Source organism: Nothobranchius furzeri, chromosome 5 (assembly GCF_043380555.1).
Source record: "Nothobranchius furzeri strain GRZ-AD chromosome 5, NfurGRZ-RIMD1, whole genome shotgun sequence".
Lineage (NCBI taxonomy): Eukaryota > Metazoa > Chordata > Actinopteri > Cyprinodontiformes > Nothobranchiidae > Nothobranchius > Nothobranchius furzeri.
In genome coordinates this window covers 1716212-1726056 of record NC_091745.1, presented here as the reverse complement: position 1 = coordinate 1726056, position 9845 = coordinate 1716212, and the positions used below count along the sequence as shown (strand labels likewise).

At 42.7% G+C, this 9845-nt stretch overlaps 1 protein-coding gene across 2 annotated transcripts in view; it reads left to right on the top strand.

Moving 5' to 3' along the window:
- Window positions 1-5886: 5886 nt before the first annotated feature.
- Window positions 5887-9845, top strand: part of epn3a (epsin 3a) — a 23337-nt gene continuing 19378 nt past the window's right edge. For both annotated transcript variants that reach the window (XM_070551328.1, XM_070551327.1), the window contains exons 1-2: window positions 5887-6105; window positions 7927-8648. In XM_070551328.1, the coding sequence (XP_070407429.1) occupies window positions 8060-8648 (589 nt within the window). In that variant the 5' untranslated portion in view covers window positions 5887-6105; window positions 7927-8059. The remainder of the gene's footprint in view (window positions 6106-7926; window positions 8649-9845) is intronic.

Below are 9845 nucleotides of genomic sequence, written 5' to 3'. Positions count from 1 at the left end.
AGACTCTGCTTCAGATGGGGAAGATTCTGATTGGATCAGCGACAGCAATGTGTCATGTGATTATTTACCTTAGTGTATCAGCGTGTCTAGTGACTAGAATAAGTCATTTACTTATTAAAACATATTAATCATAATATTGTGATTTCACAGATCGGTCACATGGTTATTATTTGACTAACAGTTGTTTTGATCAGCTTTATTGAAAATAGAGTTATTTGGCTTTTAATAAAAGAAAAGAAAGCAGTCTTCATCTTCTGTCTTCATTGCTGGAATGTAAACAGTTTAGAAGTGAATGCATGACCTTGAGGCTATTTCATGCACTCTGGCACTGTGTCAAAGGGACTGTGGACAAGATTAAATAACCTTGGTGGAAATAGCTCCTTCATCACGTTACAGAAGAAAATAGGATATAAACATGTTTTCAGTTATTTCACCTTTTTTGGTTAAGTCCATAATGCCACATGTGTTCATTCATAGTTTTGATGCCTTCAGTGAGAATGTACCAATGTAAATGGTCATGAAAATAAAGACAACACGTTGAATGAGAAGGTGTGTCCAACCTTTTGGCCTGGACTGTATATATTACATCTATTTTTAAATGACTTCTGGTAAAATATGCTCGCGTTCATGATGGGTGAAATCACTTTTTTCAACAGGGATGTGATTTTTAAACCGCTCAGTTAAGATGGAGATTTCATTGACTCTCCGCCAGCAGCTGAGAGGACACAGCGTTCTTCTTCTGGTGGCAGCTCCCACCTCTGGAGCTGTCAAGCTGATCAAAATGTTCAACATTTGTAAATAAACAACATCTGAAGGGAACCCTGCTTCAAAACCTACACGTGTTGAAGAGAATTAGGTCCAAAAATACAGTGGGTCCAGAAAGTATATATTGCAGCCAATTGCTTAAATCCATCAAATAAATTTTTTCCTCATTAATGCACACAGCACCCTTATTGATAGAAATACTCAGAATTTATTACATTTATGCAGATTTATTAAAAAAGACAAACTGACATGTCACATGGTTCTAAGTATTCAGACTCTTTGCTGTGTATTCATGGTTTTTAGTGGTCAAAGGTTACAATACTAGACTACTGCCTATGTGTATACAAGTACCTTTGTTATTGTTTTTCTTCAAATTATTCTCTTAAATGTTGGTGCTGCTGTAACAAGTGCATCTCCCCACTGTGGGATCACTAAAGTCTATTCTATTCTATTCTATTCTATTCTATTCTAATAAAACCAAGAGTCTTTAGGGTCAAGATTTGGGGATCCTCTCTAGTTCTGTCAGGTTGGATGGTGAACATTGGCGGACAGCCATTTTTAGGTCTCTCTGTTTTGCTCAATTGGGTTAAAGTTCCTTTGACCTCATGATTCTCACCTGCTCTGACCTGCATTGTGAGCTGTAAGGTCTTTTTTAGACAGGTGTGTGGCTTTCCTAATCAAGTCCAACAGTATAATCAATCACAGCTGGACTCCAGCGAAGGTGTAGGACCATCTCAAGGATGATCAGAAGAAACAGAAAGCATCTGGGTTAAATATACGAGTGTCACAGCAAAGGGTCTGAGTACTTGGGACCATGTGATGTTTCAGTTTGTCTTTTTTTTAAACAACTCTAGAGAAATTCCTAAAATTCTGTGTTTTTCTCTCAATATGGGGTGCTGCGTGTACATTAATGAGGAAAAAATATATATTTTTTATTGGTTTTAGCAAAAGGCTGCAAGATAACACAAAGTGAAAAATTGACAGGGTCTGAATCTTCTCCATACCGCCCCCCCCACCCCCCACCCCCCCCATGAACAATCACCTTGCTCATATTGTGTGCATCAGACCTCCATCCAATCACATGCAGGGTTCATACAGGATCCCACTCTGAAAAAGAACAAGAATTCAATGACGTGCGACAAAGTTCGGGTATTCTAAAATATGATGGAGCAGAGGAACACTGTAAGTAGAAGGACGTTGTGTAAAGTCACTGAGCAGCTAAAGACGTTTGTCCCTCTGTACTCCTCAGAACAAAACCAAGGCCATTGTGAATGAATGGTTTCTTTTTATCTACATGTCTTGTTCAGTGCTAGGTGTTTCATTCCTTTGAAAATCAGAAAGAAACTTTTTCTATCTGTCTCGCCCAAGGACACAACAGCAGAGTTCTTTGTCTGGAGCCAGGACCGAACCTGCAACATTCTGATTTCTTGTCAAGCCACTCAACCTCCTGAGCTACTGCTGCCCCAGTAGAAACACTGAGATTATTAAAGGATCCCCCCCCCCCCCCCCCCCAGTGTCAATAGTTTGTTGAACAGCCTTGATTCTGTAGGGATTCTTCTCCATCATCTCAGCACATCTAGACTGACCCGTATCGGTCCACTCTACTTTACAGAACCGTTCAAGTTCAGTCAGCCTGGATGGCGAGCGGCGGTGGGGTTTAGGTCTGGACTTTGACCGGGCCTCATGAGGACGTTACCTTTGTCCTCCTCCAGCCAGTGTGTGGTCAGGTCAGCTGTGTGCTTCGGGTCAGTGTCATGTTGAAAGGTGAATCTTCTTCCCATCTTCAACTTTCTGGCTGATGAAAGCAGTTTTCCTTCAAGAACTGGACGATATTCTGCTCCATTTGTCCTTCTACCCTAACGAGAGCCATAGGACCCTTCCCCCACCAGGATGCTGCCACCTCCATGCTCTATAGGTATGGTGTTTAGGATGGTGAGCTGTGATGGATTTAAGCGGGGTGTGCCGTTTGGTGTTGAGGCCAAATAGTTCAGTTTGGTCTCATCTGACCATGAGACCTTCATCCAGTTGGCATCAAAATCTTCAAGGTGCATCCTGGAAAAACTCACATTATCCTGTTCAGATGGCCTCCATTAAGACCCCTCTCACAGGGGGTTAAAAATGTCTACAAATCATAAAAAAATGCATGAAATTTGCTTCAGAAATTTTGACAACTAGGTTAATATTCTGGTATGTAATGACTCAAGCAATGAAATAAGGACTACTTGATTTTTAAAGTTAAAGATTATTCAGCATTTAAATTTAACATGAAAGGTGCTAATGACAAAGTTATAAAATACAGTTTTTATGGAATGACCAAAAGCATTTGCAGCTCGTTGAAAGGAATAAGAAACTGCTGGCTTGATGTCCACACTTCTTAGTACCTACACCTCCAGCAGGTCCCTGAGGTCCAGTGACCAAAGCCTACTGGTTGTGCAGCACCAGGCTAAAGGTCAAAGGTGACAGATCATTTGCTGCTGTGGCCCCCAGACTCTGGACCTCTCTCCCCCTGAGCCTGAGACCAGTGGACTCAGTGGTCTCCTTTAAAAAGCAGCTGAAGACTCACTTGTTCAAGCTGGCTTTTGTATGACCTTCTTCACCTCTCTCTCTCTATTCTGCTCTCCCCACCTATTCCACCTTCCTCAGGATCCACTGATTTCCCTCTTTCCTGTTCACTCTCTTGCTTTCTTAACATTTTTTTAATCACAATTGTCTAATTTTTGCTCATTTTAAATATATTTTTAACCATTTTCTAAATTCTTTTTTACTTTTTTTTGTGAAGCGCCTCGTGATTTCTATCTTGAGAGGCGCTATAGAAATGATACTTTCTTCTTCTTCTTCTTCTTCTTCTTCTGAAGTGCAATCATCATACATTTGAACTGAATGAAGTTATGTTCAACTGAAATGTGTTTGCTGATCCAAAAAGTCTAAGTGAAACAGTAAACAGAGAAGACATCTGTAAGAGGACAAATACTTTTACACAGCTCTGCCTTTACAAGGCCTTTTCCTATCAAAATATGACAAAAAATGTCTTTGATCCTGATTTACAATTTTGGAAAAGTAGCACAAATGACAAGTTACAGTAATTTTGTTCTGAAATTCTTACTATGCAAATTTTTTACTTGTATTTATAGGTCCATGTGGACACATTTTAACTTTTAACCGGTGGTGTGTGGACATTTTCACATTGTGGGGACATTTGGCTGGTCCACACAATGACAAAATACCCTAAAATGTGGTTTTAGTGATATGGTGTGAATGAACTTTAGTTCAGGTAAGGGTTAGGAATAGAACAGCATTAGTTATGGATGGGATTGGGGTTTGGGTAAGGCACAGTTCAGTCACAGAAATGAAAAAATAAAATGAATGGAGGTCAATGGAGGGTCCAAACGTGTGTGTGTGTGTGTGTGTGTGTGTGTGTGTGTGTGTGTGTGTGTGCGTGCGTGCGTGCGTGCGTGCGTGTGTGTGTGTGTGTGTGTGTGTGTGTGTGTGTGTGTGTGTGTGTGTGTGTGTGTGTGTGTGTGTGCGTGTGTGTGTGTGTGTGTGTGTGTGTGTGTGTGTGTGTGTGTGTGTGTGTGTGTGTGTGTGTGTTTTAAACTATGGTTGTGAGTTTTGACTCTGATCAGAAAAATACATCAAAGCAGTTCAGAACAACCTTAGATAAAATCTGTGAATCTGATTTTTTCACAGCCCGGCTGCTAGGGGGCGGTAGAGTGCACATGACAGTAAATCAATAACCATAATCCACTCACATTGCTTTGCTTTCTGCAACTACCATTAACTTTCCATTAATAAATGTAAGCAGTGGCTGATTTTTGCATCAGCTTTAATTCCCCAAAACGGATCATTTTCTGTTTCTAACTCAGTCCGGGCCTTTGTCTTTGAATATAATGAGCCCTGCAAGAACCTTCGTGTCCAACATACCGGTAAGTGATAATAAGGAACACTCACCTTCACACACACACACACACACACACACACACACACACACACACACACACACACACACACACACACACACACACACACACACACACACACACACACACACACACACACACACACACACACACACACACACACGCGCGTTCTCCTCTGTGTGTGACATCACTGCAGGCTGCCTCCTCTCCTCCCCCCCTTTCCCAAAGCTGGCCTGCATGTCCTCCCTGCACTGACCTCACTAGCCTTTGTTGGGAAACAAAGAATGTTCAGGCATCTGTTTTCAGGAAAAATAAAGGTGCAAAAGCAGAGAGGAGGAGGAGGGCCAAAGCTGAGCCTGACTAACCTGATCAGAGAGAGCCAGTAACAATCTGTACATGCAGTTACTACTTACATATTTAGAGTTAGTTGTGTCCTGCAGAGCCGGTTTCATTTATCTTCTTGTTCTTGCACATAATTCTGTGCACTTTACCCTTTGTCTTCTAAGTCGTGTTGTAAGGTGGAGCCAGTATTTCCTGTATTTCCTGCTCGGTCAGCCAAAAGACAAAATGATCTCTCCTGGAGCTTATTTCACTCTTAGGTAACCTGTTTTTTTTTTCTCACAAGATGCTTTGGTAACCCTTCTGTTCTTAGGTGCTCTCAGATCTCTTTGTTTATTTACCTGAACCCAAACCCCAAAACGGATCTTTGTATGAGTAAATAATGCATAAAGACATGACGTCACAATGTCCCATTAGTGTTGATAAATAAGTAAAGAGAAAAAAAGGATGAAGCTGCTGAAACGAGAGAGTGAGAGATGTTTTATGGGTTTTCTGGGACGTTCCAGAGCTTTTCTTTACTTTCTAAACGACATAAGAGTTTATTAAGTCTTCCAGATTCAAACAAGTATGGTTAGGTGTGTGAGGGTGTTTTGTTCTAAATTAAATACTTAAAATAAATTCAGTGCTGCCCTTAGATGTTTAAATTGTGTTCATCTGAACAGAAGAGCTCTTGTTTTTTTTAGGAAGGACGTGTGATTTCTAATCACAATAGATGCGTTCCTATCAGGGAGTGAACGGGTTAAGTCTGACTCTGCACCGCACTGAACACACCTCCTCTTCTCCATCCATTTTTTTAAACTGCGTGTGTTTTCAGTAGGGGACCGTGCCATCTGCAGACCCAGTCTTCTTGCTTTACGCACACAACACAACTTTTAAAAACAAGTCTCCATCTTTCATTTGGAAATATTTCATAGCGCATACGGTTTTTATGTGGATGCTTTTCTGGTCTAATCGGAGCTTCAGACATTTTCACTAGTAGTTTCCTGTCAGACAGCTCGGGGCTGTGTGGAGAGGCGGGGACGTTTCTCATTCCACCTAAATCCGCCCCGAGCTCGGGACCCCACGGACGCGCCATGACATGAAGGTAAGAGGGGGAATGAGAGCAGCATAACCAGGGGTTTGATCTGCTGTTGTGTATTTTCGTTTCGGTTTGAACTTTTAAAGTGGGAAACAAAGCTGAGTCACCCTCATGTACTTCATCTAGGTGGGTCGTCCCACTTGACGCAAAAATGGCACCAGCCGTGCGTCCTGGGTCGGTCAGAAAGGACGCGTACTGTCAGGGAATAAGTTACATTTAACTTCTAGTTTTCATAACTGCGTCTGACAGATTGGGCCTAACTCATATGGGAACTAATTAATGATGGCTGGTTCACAAAACAGAGTGAAAACTCCAAATAAGATATTGAAGAACTTCAGGAATTCCGATAAATTCTGTTTCAATAAGGCTGTTATGGAAATTGTTTGGAAAAAGCCACAATTTTTGTGCACGTGACACCGTTGTTGTTACTGTTTTAAAAGGTAAACCTATCTCTTTGAGTTTCTGTGGCAAAATTAGATCGACGTCTGACATTTTCAGCCACTTGAGATCTTTGATCTGACTGTTAAAGCTGGTGTTGTATTCACTAGGAGTTGTGAACCAACAGTCTAAGGACAAAGCTCATTTTAACTCAGGTTTGAGGTTGTCTTTAGCGTCATGCAGAGTTCCTGAGTAATGACCTGGGCCTGTACAAACATCCCGAGTCTGCCTCTCACTGGAACTCCACAGCATCAGGAACAGCCGGTCACATGTCCGGTTCAGCGTCATCCTGTATTCATCCCTCCCCAACGCATCTGCCTTTTAAAATAAAGCATGCCTGCTGCTGTTTACATTTGAGAAAAAGAGGTCGGACACCAAAAGTCAAATGTTCAAGGTTACAAACCTGACATGGGTATTTAAAGGTTGTGATTGTGTAATCGGGTCAGGACCGCCTTTTCAGGGAAAGTAAATTCTGGAAAAACACAAAATAACTTCAAATTTGATCTGACTCGAGTTACAAGCGCACCCTGCCACAGTGAAACAACTCTAAACTCACAAACTAAGTAGCTATTTAAACATTTACACCATCATTCGTTCTGTGTCTGGGTGAAGACATCTGTGGTTCATGTTCAGCAGAAGTACAGGTGATAGAACATTATTAGAGGAATCCCAGCTTTATCTCCAACTGAACTGTTGTAACAAATCTGCTGGAATAACCATAAGATGTGGACTTTATGACAACACAGAGGTCATAAATGAACTTTTTCTTGAATTGATGTTAAAAATTTTAGATTAAAAATTTTAAGAAACGTTAAATCAGTAACCAGAAGGTTGCAGGTTTGATCCCAGCTCCGACCAGAGAATTCTGCTGTTGTGTCCTTGGGCAAGACACTTAACCCCCCTTGCCTGCTGGTGGTGGTCGGAGGGACCGATGTCGCCAGTGCTCGGCAACCTCGCCTCGGTCAGTGCGCCCCAGGGCAGCTGTGGCTACGTTGTAGCTCATCACCATCAGTGTATGAATTTATGAATGATTGATTGTGTTGTGAAGCACCTTGGGGGGGGGGGGGGGGGGTAGTAGAACCCTGAGAAAGCGCTATACAAATACAGGCCATTTACCATTTAAATGTATTTGTTTTTAAAATACAAGCTGTTGTGATTAGTTTGCTTGTCTGTTCAGTCAGATGTAATCTTTGTTTTTCCAAACTGAGGTTGTTCAAATACTCACCTAAACCAGATATAACTGATCATTTCTACTGAAGCTCTCTTCAAAGGACTGTGAAAGGTGTTGAGCTGCTGTTCATTAGATTGTTTGACTGTTGAGGCTAAAGATACTGATAATAGAATGAGATCCTCTGAAGGTCTGATCTCCATTTTTGTTGTTTTTCCCAGCAGGACCAAACATCTGGACATCACTGAAGTTACCTTTTCTTGCTGAACTGAACAAGCCACCTGGTCCAGGACAGCAAGTGAGCTGACCTGCAGTTTGAATTAGGTTTGCTACGTGTGAAACATCGCCACCATCATGCAGAGCTCATCGCTCCGCCGTCAGATGAAAAACATGGTGAACAACTACACAGAGGCTGAGGTCAAAGTTCGAGAGGCCACCTCCAATGACCACTGGGGACCACCTAGTGGTCTCATGGCAGAAATCTCAGACTTGACTTACAACGTGGTGACCTTTTCTGAGGTGATGGGTATCATCTGGAAGAGGCTGAACGATCATGGCAAAAACTGGCGTCACGTTTACAAAGCACTCACACTGCTGGATTTTCTGGTCAAAACGGGCTCAGAGCGTGTGCCCAAAGCATGCCGGGACAACATATACGCCATTCAGACGCTTAAAGACTTCCAGTACTTGGATCGAGACGGACGTGACCAAGGTGTCAATGTTCGGGAGAAGGCTAAACAACTGGTGTCTTTGTTGAAGGACGAGGAGAAGCTGAAGAGGGAGAGGAGCCACGCTCTGAGGAACAAGTCCCGTGTAGGAGCGTCCGGCAGCAGCAGCACCACCTCTGTCTCATATACGTCTTCTTCATACACGACTCGCATCAGTGGGGAGGACTTCAGCAGGTGTAGAGGCTCACCATCATCAGCGCCATCCTATTTCATGAGTAAGTAAAGTGGAACAATTAAAACAACTGTTTCACAAAACCCAAGGATCCTTATCTACAGTTGTTACATCACCTTATTGTTTATTTTTTACTAAACACTGAGCTGCAAAACACCTGAATGCTTCCTGGAGCATCAAGTGACCTGTTGCTATTCAGGAATTCAGTTGTGACAAATTAAAGCGATAGTTCAGGTGTTTAGAAAGCGGCTTTAGTGGAAAGGTTATGAACCTTTAACATGCTACGTGTCCTAGAAAGCTTTTTGATTGGCCTCTGTTTGGAGAAACAGAGAAAGGTCATTGCAGATGGTGTGATTTGCAGGAGAAAAGCACAGCGAATGAACGCGGGCTGCATTCCACTTCTTCAGCTATGCATGTTGGTTGTTCTGTGACACTGCTAACAGTTTGTCCTTCTAAAGGTTAGACCAGGGATTCCCAAAGTGTGGTGCGAGCTGCCGCTAGGGGGTGCGCGAGGTGAAAAGTGTAATGGCTGCGGAGCTCAGAGAAGTCTGTCATATGTCACCATTAGCGTAAACTCATTTGTGGGTGGGCACAATAAATGTAATTGAAAACAAGTATATTTTTGCGCGCGCGCGTGTGTGTCCTCCGCATGTGTCCTAGCTTCATAATAACAATGCGCCGAGCTTCAGCGCTCTGGCCTGCGCACGCCGATATGTTCCGTATTTGATCATTTTTAACGGTGTTGGAGGAATCTGAAGGTGGCGAGTCATTCTGGCAGATTGTAATTAACACCTGTCTCATGCAGGTGTTCTGACATTGTAAACCTCACACACAGAACATTGTGGATGTAACAAAATAAATCAAGAAATGATTCCCATCTGAGCATTTTAGCATTATTATATTAGCACACTGACTGTGGGACAGCATTCTAAACGTGTCAGGCTATTAACAGCACGCTGAAGATCTGAAGTTCAGAGTGCGTCTATCAGAGGTCAGACGCGTTCCAGCGGAACCACGGCTCACGGGTGCACATGTGAGCACATCTGGGCTGGGCAGAAGTAATTTTACTACATTGGTTTAAATAGCGCCAATAATGAGACGCGGTGATTTGAGCAGCTCATGGAGCTGTGCCGCACACACACACACACACACACAGATTCAATAAGCGTGCAAGCCGCTCAAACTCCGCCGCGCCGTCAGACTGAAGGCAAAAATGAGCGCTGCCTCCTCTGTGATTAAA